General features: G+C 34.0%; 1 protein-coding gene across 2 annotated transcripts in view; it reads left to right on the plus strand.

The window, feature by feature from the left end:
* LOC129221954 (nuclear transcription factor Y subunit gamma-like) overlaps positions 1 to 22,325 on the plus strand; it is a 61,545-nt gene that overhangs the window by 27,774 nt on the left and 11,446 nt on the right. For both annotated transcript variants that reach the window (XM_054856349.1, XM_054856350.1), the window contains exons 4-9: positions 870 to 983; positions 3,236 to 3,484; positions 11,596 to 11,712; positions 12,017 to 12,100; positions 15,458 to 15,580; positions 17,261 to 17,383. In XM_054856349.1, the coding sequence (XP_054712324.1) occupies positions 870 to 983; positions 3,236 to 3,484; positions 11,596 to 11,712; positions 12,017 to 12,100; positions 15,458 to 15,580; positions 17,261 to 17,383 (810 nt within the window). The remainder of the gene's footprint in view (positions 1 to 869; positions 984 to 3,235; positions 3,485 to 11,595; positions 11,713 to 12,016; positions 12,101 to 15,457; positions 15,581 to 17,260; positions 17,384 to 22,325) is intronic.

The raw sequence follows: 22,325 nt of genomic DNA on the forward strand, positions 1-22,325 counted from the left end.
GTTTAAAAAAACTTCATTTTTGTTATCCTAAAAATGTCCTAAAATATTATCAAAATTTGCATCCTAAAATTTTTGAAACCACCACTCCAACCCCTGGCTTTAACTGAAAAAACAGCAAATAATTTACCCTCAAATGCCCCAAAACATTCGATACAATTGTAAAAATGCCTTATTGTTTAAGTAGTAGTAAAACTTATTTTGTCATAGAATTAAAAGTAAGCATTTTCAAGCACACTAAACTAAAAAAAAAAGTCCTATGTTTGTGAATGCTGAGAAAAGAAAACTAATATTGTTTTCCAGCAGATCAATGCATTTACAAGTTTAAAATTAGTTTAATAAAATCTTCAGTGAATATTTTCTTTAGTATTAGCAACTATGGAGTTCTAAATGTATTTTAGAAGACTGAATTGGGTATGTTGCCAAATGGCAGCATAACACACTTAAGGGTTTAAAACCAACCTTTACTAAGAGTTGTCAAAATAAACCCCAAGTACTCTTTTTTATTATAGCTGATTCATCAAAGCTGAATAGTCTTCAACTTATGAGCTAATATTTCCTGGATCCCTTAACTATCTAAAAAAGGATTGTGACAGCTTTGTCGAAATTTTTAAGGTGGATGTCTAATGAATCTAGTATTAAATTGAAAAAAATACTCATTACAGTTATCCAAGTCACTTGATTCATTTATTCCACTTGATGAGTTAAAAATAAAAATTTCTATTGTGATGCTGTTTCAAAGACAGTGTACTGGCAACACAGATACATTCTTAAAAGCATCACATTTTTCTTTAAAATACTGTGGTTTTCTTTAAAATACTGGGGAAATGGTTGTGATTGATTGAAGGTGAAGTATACTCTATCTTTTTCAGATGATTAGTGCAGAAGCTCCTGTTCTTTTTGCAAAGGCAGCAGAGATTTTTATCACCGAACTATCCCTGAGAGCTTGGGTGCATACCGAAGACAACAAACGACGTACTTTACAGGTGATTTATTTATAATAAATTACATATCCTGAATACGAAGGGGTATGGGTGTTACATTCATTCAGGGAATGATTGGATCAATGCAAATGAACTCTGTCTCTTCTGTCATTTTATGATCAATGTATCTCAGCTTTACAGTCATGTTGCATGAAGATATCTAGGAGGTATTAAGTTGAGTACTAAATATTTCACTTGGGCAGCTAGAATTTTTTTCTCAAGGAAAGGTTTGGTCTTAGCAAACCAGAATTTTCTCGTAAGATTTTGGTCATACATTCAATATGTCATGTGAATTTGGGTATAAACATATTAGGATTGTCAAAATTATCTTATTCACAGTTATATTAAAGCATTAGTTATTACAAACAAAATGTTGGTTATTTACTTTTACTTCTCTGCACTAAGTTGGAACTAATCCTCAAAATATGGAAAGACTCCCAAAAATCAAGATCTGATGAATTGAGGCATTTTTTGATTGGAATTGAATAAATGCCTTTGTGCTTAGAAAGATACAGTGAAACCTCCCTTAACAGACACTCCCGAATAACGGACACCTCTAATTAACAGACATTTTTGCAAGTCCCAATCCCTCAATATAGGCCATTTCATGTAATTCCCTCTGAATAACGGACAGCTATTTCACAAAAAATTTCCCTTGCGATCGTAGCACTTACGATTTTTTTTCTTTTCACAGAATATCTTAGTAACTGCTTGCCTTATTACAAAGCTTTTCATCCTCCACAACTGTTATTCCAGCCTCCCCCCCCCCCCCCCCCGTCATTTCCTTATCACTGTTTTTTGGAATTAAAAGGGTGGTAATGGGCAGAGGCAGCGATTGGGGCTTAAAAATTGGGGGCAGAAAAAAAAGAACTAAAAGGCATGGTACTTTTTGCGGGCAGCAAAAAATGAAAAAGAAAAGAAAAAGTCATAATTTTGTTATGGCTAGTTTTGAGAGTATTGAAGCAGATAAGCGAAAACTGATGTCAGTCTAACAATTAACGTACGTTTTTCTTAAGATTTTAATGAATTTTGTACACAATAACTATTCAAAAGTTAAGATTAAAAAGAGGAAACTGGGCGCTTTTTCTAACTGGGGCTCTCGGGAGATGCAATTGAGCAGACCGGCGCTGGTAGCAGTCGGCTTTATGGTGCCGTGGTTTCGTTGGGTTGTTTAATTTTTAGACATGAAAAAGATTTGCCCACATTCAAGGTCATATTTCCAACTGTCAATCATGCAATAGTGATACTTGAGATAAATAAATTAACCATAAAAAGTGGGTGGGGGGAGGGGGGTTGCTCGCCGAAACTCCGCCGTTGGTAATGCAAAAAAGAGATGTCAAACTGTTTTAACTGATTACTTTAATTGATTAAATGCTTTTTAAAACAAGTGTGTGCTGTCAGTATACCTTTATAAAGAAAAAACAGATTAATTACACTTGACGTAGAACGTAGTAAACCTTTTGCAATTGTTTCGATTGTGTTCTACAAAGGGAACAACAGCCCATTTTGAAAAAGGTAAATTAAATAGTTCCTCCTAATAGCGGACACCTCCCAATAACGGACAAAACTTCTAGTCCCTTGACTGTCCGCTATTCGGAGGTTTCACTGTATAACTTTTTATTACACAACATCTGCAGATTACTGCAGAAACGTGCTTCAGGGTTTCAAGGAACCCCCTTTTCAATGCTGTGTAGAGTAAACTTCAGGATGATAAGTCATCCAAGTAAAGCAATAAGGTGGAACAGACAACAGTTGAAAAAGTAAAAAGTTGGAAATTAACAAAACAAAAAGCAAAATGAAACCATAGAGCCAAAATTTATTATATAATTCCACCCTGTGATGTTCCCATAGGGTCTCCATATACTCTCAAACATTTTTTAGATATATAGCCTATACCCTCAAGCTTCAAAAATTTTCAGATTATGACATATTATGTATATGATCGCATACACATGTTGTGTGTAATGGATTACTTGGAGTATATCCTCAAAAAAAAAATTGATGGGAACATTACTGATTCCATCAAGAGAAAAGCGTTAAGTAACAAATTTCCAAAAAATCCAATTGACAGTTCCTAAGGTTAAGGCAAATGCAACGAAGGATCTGAAGGAGCTTTTCACAACTTTCCGAAAATGAAAACACTGTTGGGAAAAATGTATGCTTCAGAGAGGAGAGTGCTTTAAAAGGAACCCAGACACAAAACTTTTAAATAAATTAGGTTATAATTTGCTTAGAAGGCTACTTTTATTTTACAGAGAAATGACATCGCTATGGCTATTACCAAGTATGACCAGTTTGATTTCCTGATCGACATTGTTCCCCGTGAGGAGTTGAAGCCTTCAAAACGCCAAGAGGAGGGTGTTAGGACGGCTGCCATGCACCCAGATCAAGTGCAGTACTACTTCCAATTGGCACAGCAGCATCAAGCAGCACTACAGCAACAGCAGACATCACCTGCTCAGCCTCAGCAGGGGCAGCAGTTACAGCAGGCTCAGCCACAACAGGTAAGCAGGGTTGGTAAAAAAAAAAAAAAAAAATTTTTTTCAAAAAAAAAAAAACAAAAAAAAACGTTTTTTTTTTTTTGGGTTTAAACCAGGTTTTTTGTTTAAACCAGGTTTTTTTGGTTTAAATACTATTTGTGAGAAAAACAATTAATTTTCGGAAGGTATTTAAGGTTCCATGTAATTAACAGTTATTCAATAGTCACATTATACCTAATTTCTTGATTAATTAAAGAGATTAGAACAAAATCTTGTAACTAAATTAAATAATTAAAATTGCTTTCTGCGGGGAAATATTGATTGAAATGTTTGATTTGATTAACATATTAGTATGCATGTATTTATAGACCCTTTATGATACGAAATACTGGCTTCATTTTTGATTTCATCAAATGAAAGCCAGATTAGATCTTTTTTTCTACCAGAATTAGACATTCTTTTTAAAACAATATGAGTAAGTAACTTTTGTAAACTGCACAGGTTAGCTAAGGCAAAGCAAATACCAAAATCCCAATTCCAATGAACAAAAGAGGGGAAAACAACTATGAATTATCTGCACCCAATAGTTATAAAGCAGCATAGGTGCTTTATGACTTTTTTTTTTTTTTGATTGGCAGCATAGGCCAATCAAAATCTTTTGAGCACACAGAATCAAAGAAAAAAAAAAAAACACCAATGGAGAGTGTAGTTTATATGTGAAGATTTATATGTTTCTCAATCAATTTTTACACATACATTTGCATTTTGTTCTGGGAATTTAAAAATTTGTCTTTTAATCTTCCTAGATTATAATATAAGGAACTATTATGTATCATAATATGAAGTATAAACTTTTTTTTAAAATTTGATTCAAAAAATATTATTTATGTTCACCTGCAGAACAAATCTTAATTTTTAGGTGCAAACAATTAAGTTAGACTGTTGATTACCTTACAAGTCAAAGTTAAAATTCTAGGAAAGTGCAAATAAATGGGCAAAAATGTCACACCCCTGCAACAGGATTGAGCAATATAATGGATTGTATCTACAATAAAAGATTCAATCCTTAGTAAATCTTAACTAATCATGCAAATTAAGCTTAATGATGGAAGTTGACTGAAATCTGCTTTATGGCACATATATGAAATAAAAAATGTATTAATATTTTTTTTTCGATTAATGCTTGTAATACATTTTGAAGAGCAACTTTGCAATTTTACTATTTATCTCTGCAACTTAGCTAGGAACTTAGCATAAATGGAATTTTACATTTTTCAATATGTGTGGGGAAATCAATGTAAACCTGTAAAATGGATTTTTTTTTTGGCTTTTTTTAATAAAAAAACCCATTTTTAAAAAAAAACCGTATGGCTTTTTAAAAAAACCAATTGGTTTAAACCATGGTTAAAACCATGGTTTAAACCAACGTGGTTTAAACCAAACAACCCTGCAGGTAAGTAGTGTTTCTCAAGGTTTTTATATCGCCTTAAAAATATGGTAACATTTAGTATAGTAACTAGATTGTGATTAAAAGTAAGAACCAATTACTCAATGCAATCTGGCAGTTAAAGTAATTTAAATAAAAACTCTTAATGCTGCTGTTAGGTTATAAGAAATTGTTTGTGTCTCAATTAAAGTGTCTCTTTCCCTTCCTTGTTTAAAGTATAGGAAGTATGTAAGTTTTATAAAAAATCCCTCTCAAATTTCAACATGGATTTTTTATTTTAACTACCCCTGAATCAATTTTGAGTATTTTTTCATCATGTCTGTACATGTTTGCATACCTCTGGTTATTTAAAATATGCATTGTATCTGCCCTCAAGGAATCAATGTTAACATTTTTGTTTTCATCTCTGAGTGTGTGTATAGATCTCGCATAACTTAGAATTGTTAAAATTTTGTATTTTATAACTACAACCTGTCGATGCACCAATAAACAGATTTGTCAATTACAATAGTCAACACCAAAAATGCATCCACTTCAAAAATAGCTATTTCGGAAATAGTTTGCCTCACTAACCACAAAATCACTTTAAAAAGTTCAGATTGGCTCTAGTTTTCAAGATACACAGCCAACTAGGGTAGTGCAATCTCACTAAAGCTCTTTTTTTATGGCAGATAGAAGCACCTTCCATGGGACTGACTGTCTTCTTAACTTCGACCCCTGTTTGGGATAGAAAATTTCACTGCATAAAGTTGAAATGAACTTCAGGAAATTTAAATTCTGGGAAGAGGAATGCCCAAAATGAGCCTCTAGTAGTTCCACCCATGGGTGCAAGACCTTCCGTCTCAGGACGGATTTCCGTCTTGACAAAATTTCCGAGACGGAGGTCGGGACGGAAAAATTCGATGACAAAAAGAAATTCGATGACTTTCTTTTAGTTTTTAATAAAAAAAGAAAAATTGAGTGTTTGAAAAATATGCTTTAATATTACTGGACCGTTCCATAACCATGAATTTACATCGACATTCTCTCGGTTTTCTGCCATGGGCTCGTTTTGTTTGCAACGTGCTTTTGGAGGAGTGGCTTTTCGACTCGCGCCGTTTCACTTTTTTTTAGGTGTAGCTCTGTTATTTCCAACTCACTGCATTGACCAAGGAGTTGCTGGTTGGAAACACCGATGGGCAACCATTCCTGCATTTTTGACAAAGACTTGAGGAAACACTAAATTCTGTCATTGAATCTAACACTTGCTAGACTGGGAATATTGGGGGGGGGAGAGAGAGAAAGGAAAGAAGAAAAATAACGGAGCACGAGTTTACGAAAAAACGCTGCTCTTGCAAAGAGGGTAATCTGTTCGCAAATTAAAACGTTGGTTTTAAAAGGTTGATATCTTGGACAATCTACGGCGGGGTGGGGGGTTACTCACGGGTTACAGTATAAAATATCGAAAAACTGAATTGAAAATATTTTCGAAGCTAGGGGTGGTTCGATATTTCTCCTCTGCAAACCCTTAAAAATTTAAAAGTCAAAAAGTTTTAGGCTGTCTTTAATGATGTAAAAGCAGGGAGGGGAAGGTTTTAAAAAAAATCGAAGACTGGAGACTTAAAAACACTAATTTAGGCAATCTTTGGTGAATTTATGAGGGATGGTTTTGGTGTTTTAACATGAAACTGTTTTGTAGCTGATGTATTAAAAACTATTTGAGGCTATACGTAAATGACTTAAGTTAAAGGGCATTTGAGACCCTCTTCCGAAAAGTGTTTGTAATTGAAGTCTTAAAACTTTCATGCTGTCTTTGGCAATGTTAAGAGGGAGGGAGAGCGCTCTCTTTAGGCGAAATTCCGAAATTGGAGTCTTAAAAGCGCAACTTATGACCATCTTGGGGTTCGGGGCTCTCCTTTCCCAAAAAATATTCAAAGCTGAAGTACTCAGCTTTAGGTAATCTTTGGAAGACTTAAGAAGAGGGAATTTGAAGGCTTTCTCTCAATACGTTTTAGAATTTAAATTCTTAAATCTTCGGTGATGAAAAGGGGAAACCGTAAATTTAAGTAAAATTTAGTGAACTTAGAGGAAAGAGTTCGGGGGGGGGGAAGGGTCTCTCTCCCCGAAGTATTAAAATGCTATTTTAGCTATTTTTGAGTGAGTTAAGAGTTAGAGAATTCAGGGGTCTTTCTCGAAACGTTTTCGAAATTGAAGTCTTAAAACTTTGGGTTGTCATTGGCGATGTGTGGAAGGGAGTTGCACTCTCAATAGAAAAATTAACCTTAAACAAAAACTTACACTGCATTTAGTAAACACAATGAGAGGAGGGGGTATTCCGCACCCTCAGCCCGAAATATTTTCGTTTCTGAAATTTTTAGAGCTTTGTTTTGGGCTATCTTTGATTGACTTAAGGGGGAAGGATGTAGGAAGATTCTTTCAAAAAGTTTCCAAAATTAAAGTATTAAAATTTTTAGGCGGTCATAAGTCACGTTTATAGGTAAGAGGGGTACTATTCCTACAAAACAATTTAGAAACTGAAGCCTTAAAAATTGAAATTTAGGACATTTTTGGTGAATTCAGAGGAAGGGTTTCGGGAGTTCTCTTCCGAAAATTCTCTGATGCTGAAATATTTAAAGCTCCATTTTAGACTATATTTGAGTGCCTTAAGAGGGATGTGATTCGGGAACCCTGTCTGGGGTTAGGATTCGGTTCCCCTATTTCATTTTTTAATTAATGACTGTTGGAAAGGGTACCTTGTTTAAAAAATATATCTTCTTCACTGAAGCTATTTTTTATTGCTAATTTCACCACCTGCTATCTAATAAAAGTTCTTTTTCAAATGAAGACTGTGGGGGAATGGTGACAGTTCATTATCATTAGTCGGCTTTACCCTTCCCCCACCTTTCCTTCTTTTCTAGTTTGTTAGCGCTACCTTGGGTAGACTTTCCGATCAGAACTGATTTATGTTGCAAAAGTGAAAATCTTATGTCCTAAGCGATTTTATTGCTACAATGAAAATGTTTACGATCGGCAAAAAACTAATGGTGGGGTGCTGCAAACGCTTTTACCCCTTACATTATCCAACATCATCTAAAATTGCGTTTTTGAAACTTCAATTTCGAAATGTTACCAAAGGTGGGTTCCTGAACTTCATCCCTTCAATAGTGCATTCAAAGAGCGTACAAACGTTATGAAATTTAAATTACAATTTGTTTTTAAATCTTCAATTTCAGGAAAAGCCCATAGCTTCCCCCCTTCTCTAATATTTTTTGAAGGTTGCCCAATATTGTGATTTTGGGACTATCAGTTTGAAATAATTGATGTAAGAGTCCCTGAACCCCTCCTTTCTCTGAACTTTAACAAAATGGCCTACCATAGCGTTTTTTGGACTTCAATTTGAAAAAAATTATGGGTGAGACCCCCCTCCCCCTCTTTTATTGCCGGATTTTAGACTTTTTGGAATTGTGATGTCAAATCACTTAAATATTACAATTTTAAGGCTTAAAATTAAAATCAAACAGATTCCAAAACTGGCATTGTTAAAATCTACAACATTTATACATACAAATTTTTCCTTAAGCCCGCATGTGGGGGGAGGGGGGGGCTGATAATATTTTCCGTCTTGAACACATCACCAAACTTGCACCCATGGTTCCACCCTTTTCTGCTTAAACCCCATGCTCATTCTGCTAGGAATAATGAAGAACTCTGTGAAAGCTGTGAAAAAAGATGGTTTTCTAATACCTTAGAGGGAAATTTCCAAGATGTATTGAAGCTAAGTTTAAAGAAAGCTCTTTTAACGACCCTTCAAATACGCGTAGTTATGAAAATCACTGTTTGGGGGGGGGGGAATTTAAAAGGGAAGAAAAAAAGCACCTAGAAAGCCTTTAAGGGTGTATTACTAGTATTTCTAAGTAGCAGAGAAAACTAGAACTAAAAACAGTTGGTTGAAAAACCCCTACGGAAGTTCTGAGACCATTAATGAATGATATGTCTCTGAAACTCTTTTTTTTTTTCATTTCCTCCAGGATATTTTGCTTAAAAACTGAAACTATGAACAATGGGCATGAGGAAAGGTTTTGCCACTATATCTTTAAAGTTTAACGCAGATATCAGGGTCATTGGGCTGAGTTAATAATGGTTACTTAATGCAGCTGAACTACTAGGACAAATCAAAAAGTCTTTGCGCTTATTTCTTTACAGCCAAAATACTGTTGCGAATACAAAGCAAACATATACATTCCCAGCAATATACATTCCCAGCAGTGACCGTTCCTTCAACCGTACCGGCCGTACCTGCCTTTTGCTCTGAAGAGAGAAGCTGCTGTCAGTCATTTAAGATGACAGTTGTTCTTCAGACGTCCACAGCTTATGAGCAGCAAAGTGCTATTCGTTTTTTATGGAGCAAGGGACAAAAGCCCATAGCAATTCACAGGGAAATGCACCTACAGTCCAGACCTTGCCCCCTAGTGATTTTCACTCTACTGAAGAAGTTTCTGGCTGGACAGATTCACATGTGACGAAGAAACCAAGAATGTGGTCCGACGGTGGTTCCACAGGCAACCAGACGAATTCTACCACAGGGGGATCTCTAATTCAGTGCTGCGATAGGACAAATGTCTGAACCAGTGTGGTGACTATGTGGAGAAATAATGTAAGGTACATATTACATTACGCTTATTTGTAAATAACTGTTTGTACCTGTTTTTGGCGAATAAAAAATAGGTGCAAAGACTTTTTGATTTGCCCTTGTATAACAAGATGTCCTTCTTTGACATACAAAAAGCTATAGAAGATGAAGCATTTATAGGAATAGGCCAAAAACAACCACTCCTTTTGGAAAAATAAATATTGTTTAATAATACAGGACCTATGTAATAGCATTTATCGCAAAGAAGTTTTTTTCCCCTTTAGATCTTACCTTCAAATCAATGTGTGATTGTTGTGTATCTTTCTCCAGTGGACTTTTGTGTATCTTGAAAACAAGAGCTAATAAAAAAGATCTGTACCATATTCGTTTATCTTGACCCAAAATTAGCAGGAATTGACTATTTAAAACCAGGATGCAGAAAAAATTATGTTTTTTGTTGACTGGTGTTATCAATGATTGATTAATTGGAAGATAATTGGCAGATTAATTGCAGATGATTCATCATAATGCTTTTAATTACACAGTCTAAATATTTTTTCTTCTTTATGTTTACGTGTTTGAGATCTTCAGAAATAGGTAATACTGTTGAACCTCATTATAAACCGCCAACCTTAGTGATGAGCCGAAAGTTGGCGAAAGTCGAGGTTGGAGGTTTACGAGTTTTCCCCAAACCTGCATAAATGCATGTTTTCATGAAAAAACATTTGAAGGCATGTATTTTCCTTTCCAAATAAAGTTTAAAACATAACAGCCATTAGATTTCCAGCAGTGTGTCACAGCTCATGTTACGGTTCTTAGGCTTTATTTGTTTTTTTTTCTTTTTCTAGAACTTGAAAAAAGCATGGTCCGATCAAGCCAAAGTGGAGCCCAGGTCCTAGTTCAATTTGGTGCCCCACTCACAATAAAACCTGCATGTTATCTAAGTACAAGTTAAAAAAAAAAGGGTAAAAATAAATAAATTTACCCTTTTTTAGTGCCCAGGTCCACGGACCCACAGGACCGTGCATCAATCAGACCCGGACAAAAAATTGATAGCTTGTGAATCAGTATTTATTCTCAAACTCATAAATTAGAATTTTTTCATGCATGCTAAAGATTGTTTTCGGCATCTTGGCAGAAGGAAACAAAAGAACACAATGTTATAGAATGTTGATACAAACTTGCTTAATGAAGTCTGCATGACCGGAACAGAAAAGGGGGTAAAGAATGAATGCTTTTTGTAGCTGAGTAGTGAAATGTCAAAATGAAAAGGTTGAAAAATGTGGGGGAGCAGGTAAGATCCGGTTAAAATGCGTAGAGATGTTGCCAATGCTCCTTGGCGACTGAGTGCGGCAGGGGGTGGATTAAATAGAAAAAGAGATAAGAAAGCTGGACAATTTCACAGTGACTAATGTAGATGCATTTGTATGGGGCATTAGTGGCAGGTATGTGACATATTCACTCTCCTAACTGGCTTACCGCCAAGTTTGAATTGCTTGACATGGTCTTTCAAGCTGGCAGTTTAAACAGCAATATTATCATACCGAGTATGCAGTTTCCCTCGAAAATCGGTGGCGGTTGGTGGGTCGTGGTTTAAGGAGGGAATTTGTATTGCATTCCTATACTGAACATTTTTTTCACCACATTTCTTGCCGAACTAAGAGGGTGGCGGTTTAATGAGGTTCAACTGTAGTTTATTTCTGTTCATTTTTCTTCATTTTCACAAATAAAAAAGAAAATATTCAAAGACTGTTGTAAGCTAATTTTCTCATTAATGTGAATAAAATTACATCATGTTAACTGGACATGAAACTGTTTAGTTAATTTTTCATTGACTCTTTTGCTATTAGGAGTTACTTTATTAAGGGCTAATTTTTTTTTTCAAAAATATAAGTCAATCTGAAAGCTTATAAAAATGGTAAGATGTGCAGAAAGTATCATGTGGGATATGTTGCACCATTGTAAAGAAAATTTTAAAATATGTGTTGTAATTGTATTATGAAAAGTGAGATCAGTGTTAATGTACTTTAAATTTTATTCAAATGCTGTGCCTAAAAATGGTTGTTTTTACATTCACAGATTCAGCTTGTACCTGCTAATGCTACTGTCCAACAAGTTGCATCAAATACCCAGGCCATTTCAGTCCAAACAGCATCCCCCACTTTTTCTGTGCCACCTGTTCTTCAAGTGCAAGCGGTTAGTTTTTTCCTTTCTATTCTTTTCTCAGTCTAAATTATTTTATTTTTTTTCGAGTGGGGGAGGTATTATTGTTTCTCAAATCGTGTGATTTCAATCTTGCTTTTATCTTACTCCCAAGACTACCTGATGACTTTCTCTTCTGCACAGTTCTTTTTAACATACTTTCCTATTGGGGAAAAAAAGGCTTATTGTACAAATATCTCAAAAAAAAAAAAAAAAAAAAAAAAATTAAATATGAATTGAATAATTTGAAAAATGTTGTAGAATAGAAAAATTTTAAATTTTTATGCTTTCTTATTAGGTGTCAGCTGAGGCTACTCAACAACAGGCTCAGGCTGCTGCACAAGTGCAAGTGCAGCAAGTTCAAGTACAGAACGCCCAACAGGTATTTGGGCCTAAGCTCAGATTTCTCTTCTAGCATGCTTTTTATTTGTTGGCTTTTTATTTAACTGTATTATTTGTTTTCGTAAATGTTCTTTATATTTTACAAATTTCTAAGTATTGGTACATAACCTGTATGTGTTTCTGTATTATATAAAATTATTCCAGCAAGTGCTTGGTGGCTTATGAACTGCTCTGTTCCCAGCACAGACACACACTCATCACCACATCCGGTTAAATCTGCACCAGGGTTGGTACAGTGGTGATTGGTGGAGTTTAAATAAATAAAAAAATAAATAACTTGGTCATTTACAGTGTGCACGACTCCTTTTCAACATTTTATGTGGAAGATTCCTTATACAAAAACCTCAAATTCAATCAGCTCATACAATACAAAAATTTCTGTAAGAATTTTGTATTGCAGCAGAAATTTTTTCATGATTATCATATTGAATGAATAAATAAAAAATTTTTTGATTCACTAAATTAGTAAAAATTTCTTTCTTGCCTGCAGGGTTGTCACAGTCTACTTAAATTCAACTTTGTTTGGTATTTGGCAACTTATATAAATTTAAGAATCCTAACTAGACACTTAATAAAGATAAATCCAGTTAATTGCAAGGTCATAGTGAGCAGATTATTGCTAAAATTTGCCTGCATAACTGATTTTTTATTTATCAAAATATTCCCTGAAGGCTTTTTGGCTCATGTAAGCCTTCATTTTAACTTGCAGCCTTTGAATGAGTTTATCCTAAATTTTGTTACTTTCACTGTTGCTTCATTAAGAGTGAAACAAAGGTTTCAAAAACATGCACTAGTTGCAGGGTTGGCAAGTTTCTGCATAGGCAATTTAAAACCATTGTTAGAAACCAGTTAAAACCAGCATGGCAAAAACCACTTTCTGCCACATTTGCGGCAGAAACTGGCAAAATGACATAAAATGAATAATTGATATGCAGAAGACAATGCATGGAAACAATAGTTAATTGTTAACCAAAGCACAATTTAATTACAATATTATCACAATTCAAATAAACTCTACAGTTACCTCTTTGTAAAGGTGGTTTCAAAAATCTAAAGTTTCTCAATTTAATATGCACAAATGAGAAACTTAATATTCTTGCAGCAGAAGAGTTAGCGGGTAATGCATCAAGGAACAAGCAATATTCGAAAAAACTTTCATCTATGATATAGTTTAAACTGGTCCACCACATGTTGTAACTAGGGTAGTGTGATAAAATTTGACTGGAAAAATAAGTTTCAGGAAATGAGGCTAGTTTGTTTTGCAAAGCTGTGATATTAGCTACAAAATCTAGGATAATATTGGCAAGTAAAACTCTGCCACTTTCTTCTAGAAACATGATAATTTCAATCACAAACAATTTTGATGAAGCATATAAGCGAGCAAATTAGAATCAGTACTGCCTGTGTAAATCTGCATGTCACTCCTCTTTCCTAAGCACCCATAAGATTTTCGTCCTTAATTATATTAATCCAAATATTACGAGCATCTGCAATATAAAAGTTCTTTTTCTGAACTAAATCAGGGACACTAGCAATGCCTTTTATTTTTTGCTTTGCAATGATGAAATGAAGTTTCATTTTTAGGTTTACCTAAACAAATATTATTTAGTAACTAGCTTCGTCGCCGGCTATGCACGGTCTACCTTGAAAATAAAAGTTATGCTAGGTGATGCATGTTCAACAATCAGGCTTGAACAGAAAAAAAGTTTAGTAATTACTTGAATTATTAAAGCCGCTTTTTAGTTTTTACCGATTATTACCAGTTTCTGGCATTGGCAGGGCAAAAACTAGTTTCTGCCAGCATAAAGCCAACCCTGACTAGATATATGGTAAGTTAGTTGTTAAGTAAAGCAAAACTGTCTAAACTGCACAGCAAATAGTGTAATGAAAGTAGCTGACACTGGAATGAAAAAGATGAGTGAATTTAGCACTCACTTATTATTCGTGTCGTTTTCAGTAAAAGCCTCCTCCCATGTGCCTTGAGTTACTGCACGGCTATACTTTGTTACTCTATTTTCAAAGAAATTTGTAGAAGTAAAAAAAGTAGTCAAATCAAGATTAAATGTTTTTTTTTTTTTTTTCAATTTTCATGAATTCAATTTTTTTTATTTTTCAATGAAGGTTTGCTTATATTTTGCTTTTGCTAGTCGACAATTAGTAATAAGCATAGATCCTTTGACGCATACTTTAAGGTAATGTATATAAGAGATTATAGTTCCCATTTTGTACAAGTCCATGATTTTGTGCATGTGGGGATAATAGGGAAGTTTTCGATTTTTCAATTTTATTTTTATATGATAGAGTAACATGTATGAACATCATAGGTAAAAAAATTTTTTTTGATACGATAAGTAGTTTTTTTTAAATCAATTTTTAAAGTTCAAGCTCTTGTGACGTCAAATGGCATAGGAAGTGACGTCATCCCCTCTTCCGATAGGGGAGAAGCGAAGGTCACGCATTCGACTTCGAAAACGAAACGTAAAAGGCTTTCTCCTTGCATTTAACTCCTCGCGTTTCTGGAACATTAAACCTCTCATCCTCTCGAAAATATTCGAATATCTCATTGGTGTTACTTGAGGAAGATTATTTAGATTGTGCTTTAACGAATCCGGCCTCCATAGTGTGTTCAAAAGGATTATTGAATTTCTAAAAAATAAAAATATCAGCGCTCTCAAAATGTCCCTAGCGAAAACAAGGGATCTTTGGCCGAAGGCTGCCCATTCGCGCCCTGTGACGTAGGCTCGTGACGTTTCAGAAGCGTGCACTTTTGCGCGTGGATTTTTAAAAATTCATTAAAAATCAACCACGGTGTTTTAAAATTAAGCGATGGTGAATTTTTTAGTTTTGAGGGTCAATTAACAATATCCAATAGCCAAAATATGAACATTTAATAGGTTGCAACTTCCCTATTATAAGCATAAGTAATGAATGTTTATAATGCCAAAAATTTATACATCCAGCACATTAAATGCTGTAAGTGCTCATCTTGGATGATAGCTTGATCGTTTTGTTTTAAGATACTTAAATTATTTTGTGTGTTATACCTTATAGGTAAAACAAATACTTTGATTAAATTCACATAATCCTCATTTTAATATTATGGTAGGACATTGTAAGAAAATCTGACACATTTTGTATTTCATTCATACATTTCTCCTAAATACAAATGAAAGTGATTTACCTCAAAATTCTCAATATTTATAGCTCTTTTATGATTATAAGGACTGATATCCAGAGGGTTATCTGTTGCAGAGTGCAGAAAAAAGCACTGCACAAACATCCAATGCCGTATGCATCTCATGTTGTAGTGTGTTGTTGACTCGATGTTGTCTTTCAGCCGGCATCCCAGCAAGTCCTACAGCTTCAACAGCCCATGGCAGGACAAGTTAACCAAGCGGGAGGTGGCATTCAAATTGTACAACAAATTATCAACCAGAATGGTGAAATACAGCAGATACCAGTATGTAATACCCTTCCATTTCTGTCCATGATTGCTTTTTTTTGTTATCAATTTTATCTGGGAAAATACTCTAAATTTAGTGCTCAATATTTACTGTTATGCAACCCTAACATAACTTTAAGGAGCTGAAACTGTTGTACAGATATATTGTTAGGATTTTTTCCTAGGTGGGATAATACTCCTGATATACTTAATGGTGTGAAATTCATTTTGAAGGAGTGAAATGGAGAGAGTGATCAATGTCATTTTTCTAAGGATAAACAGGAAGCTAGCAAGAAAAGAGATTCATACCATTTAAATCTTTTAACATATAGAATATATGACGTTTCATATTAAAAATAATAATAATAATAAAGCATACAAATGCAATATTTAAATTCTTTTTTTTTTTTTTTTCATTTTCCAACATGTTTTAATTTAATTTAATATACCAGTGCAAAAATACTCTTCACACATGATTTTCAAGATGTAGTTCTAATTTTCAATAGGTAAAATTTGCTTGAAGAGGCTTTGCAAATATCTGCTGTTATCAGTGTTGTTGCAACTTTTTAAAATGTGTGTTGTCACTGTACTACAATATCTATTATACTAAATGTTTGGACATAAAAATTGCCAATACTCTGTACTAGACTATGCTTTGAAGAAGTGTTAAATAATAAATACTTTTCAGGAACTATCTTGGAGTTCTGAACATGGGTGCCCATATGCAAAATTTTAAAGGGGGGAGGCTCAGATATTTCACTATGGTTTAGCAGGATATTTTCAACATTGAAACCAATTTCATTAGAGATTAGAGTTCCTAAAATTTGACATTTTTAATAACTTACTCATTAATGGACGCAGAAGAAATGTTTTCATATTTTTCAAGGAAAAAAGTATTAAAAGTAAGGAAGTTCTAATTTCTAAGGGGGGGGGCGGGTTTGAGCCCCCCCCCTATTGTTCTGAACGCTTTTCACTTAAATTCCAGCAAGAAAATGTTTGATTTACTACTTGCCGTAATTTACGAACAGACACCCAAATTAGCTATTCTTAAACTTAAACAAATAATTTAATATTTCTTATAATGCAGCATGATGCATTATATTATGCTTCTACAGTAGTTATTTAGTTTTTCTGCTTGAGTTGCAGAATATTAGTAACAACAAAAAAAACTATTTGGAAAAGAGGAGGAGAGCAGCAGTTTCCGTAAACTCTTTAGACCATGGCACCTTTTATCTCCTAATTGCACATGCTTGTAGCAGTTATCAACGTTTAGTGACTTCTATCTGTTTCACCCCTGATCGTTGCGAATAGCAGATAGGCCAAATATTACAATTAGTCAATAATTGAATGAGTGTCTAGAAGAAGGGCATATGTGCTACTATGTTTAGCCTGACATATGCCCTTCTTCTGGACGACCACTCAATTATGTACATATGGTAAATATTGAAGTCTTATGGAGGAAAAATAAAAATAACATATTTGTTGATTTTACTCATCTTCTTGGTTAGAAACATATGAGTATTCAAAGGATTTTTTATCAGGGAAGTTGAAAAATTATATAGAAATCAAGTAGTGCTAAAGAAATGCTTTAAATTTTAATTTCTTCTTTAAAAATTGATTTACACATGGGAGAAAAGTTTCTTTTATGCCATTTATGATCTACTTTTTTTTTCCTTTTTTAAATTGGTGACTTTCTAGTTCCAGCTGAACCAAAACCAACTGCAGTTGTTACGTATGCAGATGCAGGGTCAAAACACTAACCAGCCTATCATCATCCATGCAGCACCTGTTCAACAGGGACAGCCCACACAAGCACCTCAGGTGAATGTTTCTCTTATCCTTGCAAATGAAATTTTTATGTTGCACATTTGGAAAGACTAAATGTGATTTGTTGCACAATGCTCTCTGTCACATACACACTAGGGTGGGCCGAAAAAACTTTTTTTGGAAATCTGTTTTTGGATAGTGTGGAAAAGTTGCTATATGGGCCCGTTATTACCCATAAAAAATTTCGCTAAATTTGTTTAATATTTAGCCGGCGCTATTTGACCTTGAAAAACTGAAAAAAAGGACAAAAATGCACTTTTTTCAAAAAAAAAGGGGGGGGGGGGGTTGAAAATAAAAGTTTGAAGCTAGTTTCAGCAAACATTAGAAGTATCTGTCAGTGAATTAGTTGAAATCCTCAAAGACTTTTATACATTTCGTAGAATATTTAGCTACGCTCCTTTATGACTAAAACATTGGAAAAATGAAAAAAAAAAAAAATTAAAAGTAGTTTCGAAATAAGTAAGTACTGAAATGTTACGCAATACGTTACTTAGAAAAAACAGTGAAAATTCAATCAATTTTATGCGACATTTGTACGCCAATTTTAAAAAATGCACACACTCAAATAAAAAATAGTTACATAAGCATAGCTGCCAAGTGCTCCGTTTTTCCCGGAGTTTCTCCGATTTTTATTGCGTACACCGAAAATCCGATTTTTTCCAAAAAACTCCGTTTTTTGACTTTGCTTGTACACTTTTCGATTTTTGAGGAAAAAGAAGAAATTTCCCTATCCTCGAAGGCAGGAATTGTGCGCAAACTCAACAAAAGAGAAGACAATTTGATGCTTTGGAAGCTTAGTGTCAGGATAAACACTGAGGGGGAGCGCCGATTGGAGATCGTCGTTTTTTCATCGAGCATTTCAGCTACGTGTAAAACGTAGCCGCCATGTTTGGTCATTCAGAAGATGGAAGTTAGCAGACGATACTTAAGCGCCTTCGTTTTCAAAGACAAAGCAGAATTGGGTGTTTCTTTTAACTGCAAACTAATGAAAATAAGCAAAATGTTTTGCTTTTTTTGGTAATTTTAAATAATTTTATTGAGAAATATGAAAAGTGTTATACCATTTAAAATTTCATTTTATCCTTATTGCTTTGGACACGAATGTGCTAAAAATTCGCAATTAAATTGTAGTTTCATGGGGATTTTTTATTTTTGAATTATTTTCATGCTATAAATTAAAAATTTTATATCTGAATTTTTGACTTAGTCGCCATATTTGGTCATTTGCGAGATTTTAGTACACAAGACTCTTAAGTGGCCAAGTTTTCAAAATCGGAATTAGATGTTTATTGCAATGCAAACTATTGAAAATAATGCAAAAATGGGCTCCCCCCCCCCCCCCGGAAAATTCTAAATTTTTTTCTTGAAAAATGCAAAATTTTTTCTTCAGAATATTATTTTATCCTCATTGGTTTAGACTAATGTGCTAAAAACTCGTTATTTCGTCTAAATTTTAGTTTTTTAAGGGTCATTTATTATTTATAATTGCTTTTCATGGTATAAATTCAAAATTTTATATCTGAATTTTTGACTTAGTCGCCATATTTGGTCATTTGCGAGATTTTAGTACACAAGACTCTTAAGTGGCCAAGTTTTCATAATTGGAATTAGTTGTTTATTGGAATGCAAACTATTGAAAATAATGCAAAATAGGCTTTTTTCGGAAAATTCTAAATTTTTTTCTTGAAAAATGCAAAAGTTTTTCTTCAGAATATTATTCTATCCTCATTGGTTTAGACTCTAATGTGCTAAAAACTCGCTATTTCGTCTAAATTTTAGTTTTTTTAAGGCTCATTAATTATTTATAATTACTTTTAATGCAACAAACTCAAAAATCTATTGTCTTGACTTTTTCGCGTTGTTGCCATGTTTTGTCATTTGCAACATGAAGTAGACAAGACTATTAATAGCCTAAGTTCCCGAAAACAGAATTAGTTGTTTGTCTCAATACAAACTATTAAAAATAACAAAGGCAAAAAGTTATGTTTTTTTTTTTTTTTTTGAATAATTTTCTTGAAGGGGAAATTTTATCTATTTGATCCTTATTGCCTTGTAGGCTTTGCTATAAACTGGAGCTATTTCATCTAAATTGAAGGTTCCTGCTGACTTCTCATTCATTTATTTTTTATTTTTATTTTTTTAAATAAATCAGAAACCTATTTTAACTTAAATTTTCCATGTGCAAAAAAAGTGTTGAATATCTCTCTTTAAATCCTATTCATCTATTTTTTTTTTTAAGGGAAGTTGTAAAAACTGCCTCCCCCACTCCAGTTTGTATTTCAAAACTTAATGACATTGGTGGCCACTAAGTTTTTGGAGTCGAGTGCCACTGGCCACTTTCAAAATTTCAGAATCTTGACCTTTACTATGAAGTTGCTTTACTTCCAAGTATAAGAAATAATTGTTTTTTTTTTTTTTTTTAAATCTTCAATATGTTCTTATGCATTTAGGATATGTATAAAAGCATATTTTTTAAAAGGATTGCAGTTTTATTAAATCAAACAGTAATCATGTTTTTTTTAAACTTTTCAATCTGTATCTATGTAATGTTGCTTTTTTAATGTAAAATAATTTTGTTTTAAACTTGGTTGTAGTTTTGTTGAAAATCTAACATGAAAATTTAGAAAAGCATTTTATAAGTGCTTAGAATTTATGGAAACTTATGGTGCAGAAGGAAGGTTTAGCGCAGGCCACGATTTCATGCTCCTATTTTAGCCCTCAGTGCTCCTATTTTTTCCCTTAAGTGCTCCTATTTTTTGTATCTTGAGGTTGGCAGCTATGCATAAGATGCTAATTTTTTAATCTTCGGTTCCAATTGTTTCTCCTGGATAATAAACAGCGCTCAACTACTTCTATTATTCCTAAGATTATTTTATAACTATTTTATATATATTTGACAAATAGAGCCCTTGAGTATTAAAAAATGTGAATCCTCTGAAGTCCTTTTAACTGATTAAGGAATTGAACGCAAGTATTCTTCTTTTTCTCAAGCCATTTCTTCTTCTCGACTTTATGACCCACTTAAGAGACAAAACCCCTCGACAAGAAATGCTGTAATTCTACACCTCCACAGCTGGGAATTAAGTGATTAAAGGGGTCCTCTCTTGTGTCCAATGTCCACAATGAGTTGCCACTGAGGCATCTTATACTGGAATTGGACGGTTGCACAAAGTGGCCACATTCATATTCTGGAGCTATCGAACAACTTCTTAGAGATTGTAAAAAAATCCGGTGGTCAAATTTGATAAAATTGACTGCAATCTTCTGGTTTTGGACATGGAAGATATAAAAAATTTAAGTACTGAACAACAATATTTGTATAGAATCTGTCTTGCCGTAAAAGATGGTAGTTGTCCTTCAAGCGTGGCTGACAGTAGCCCAGGCAAACTCAGTCAGTCATGCGCGATGGCTGACAACTACAAACCGTTTGTTACGCTTGTATATAGGCACTCCAACTCTATCAGTAAACCTTACAATGCTTTTAAAGTATGTAATTTTAGTTTATGCTCCAATGTGGTTTGAAATAAAAATGAAACCGAACTGCCAGTACCCGCGCCCAACATTTTTGGAAAATGATTTCTCTTGCAAGGCAGTTTCCAGACACGTTAAGGAGATAATTTTCAAAGTTCTCTCAAGTAATGCATATTTCGCTCATCCTGAACAGCTACTGTTGACAATGTTGTTTGACTCAAGAAAATACATTTGGGAATTAGCTGTTAGGCGCATTCTGAATTCTAGAAATAAGAAGAAGAAGAGCTCGGATGGTGTACGATTTTTTGAGCGTCCTAAACTCAATTTTGAAGCCGTTGATATAGTTGATTGCGCAAACTGTGTTGTAACAGAGCCACCTCTTACAATGCATCTAAAAGACCAACAATGGAAAGAAATGTGCTAAGAACATTCGACAGAGTTTACTTTCGAGAAATTTCCCGGTCCACACGCAAGCTGTGAAACATTGTGTGAAACTAATAACCGAAGCTGCAAAAAAAGTTCGTGGTGGAAGTGCACCAGATGGATACATTCGTGCTAAACTTCAAGCTAGGAAAGAACTTCCATCATTTTATAACAAGGGACAATATTATTTCCAAAATATAATATTCATTATGCATGAGGTATTATAAATCAAATTTGAAGATTTCTTTTTTAAAATTTTATTATCTATACTAGCATTCCCGTACCCGGCATTGCTCAGGTAATGGAATTAGAAGAGGTTAACAGTGTTTGGTGCACCTAGTTTCGAAAATCCCCTATAATATTTACTTATTACCTATAACTTTTTCTAATTTGGGGAGGATTCCGGTGCCCCTGGACTCCTTATATATGTGCCCTTGTCCTTAACCGATCTTTAACTGTTACTAACGATCCTTTTAAAGTATTGATTATCTTTGCAAACACAGGCTATCCACATTTTATTGTTATACCAATGTTTAAGCAAGAACTTCTTTGTATACAACATTTTTAGTTTTTTTTTCTGGTGCTAAAAATTATTAAGCTGCTTGGTGAACTGACTTTGGAGCAAGCTACATAACATTTGCCGTGTGAAAAAAAAGTCTTCTCTTAAATCGATCCCTGCTGCTTTTAATGTCTGTCCTTGTGACTTATTAATGGTTATTGCAAAGCAAACTTTAACAGGAAACTGCACTCTTCTAAATTCAAAAGGATAGTCCGCCTGTGATGATGTTCTTAAAAACTTTGTTTCTAGTTTTGAAAAGACGAAAGCAAAAGACAGAAACATTATGATTTGACTTGAGAAAAGCCTCGAAGAATCACGTGAGAAACGAAAACAATATCAAATTTATAGTTCGCTACGACCAAAAGTTGAGTTGAAGTACTGAATAATGATTTGAATGGAGGAAAGCCTTCGAAAATAAGGGATTTGAATTTCAATGACAGGTTTTAATTTCGCAGAAATTAAGGGGTTTTAATTAATTTCTCC

This window comes from Uloborus diversus, chromosome 5, assembly GCF_026930045.1.
Source record: "Uloborus diversus isolate 005 chromosome 5, Udiv.v.3.1, whole genome shotgun sequence".
Lineage (NCBI taxonomy): Eukaryota > Metazoa > Arthropoda > Arachnida > Araneae > Uloboridae > Uloborus > Uloborus diversus.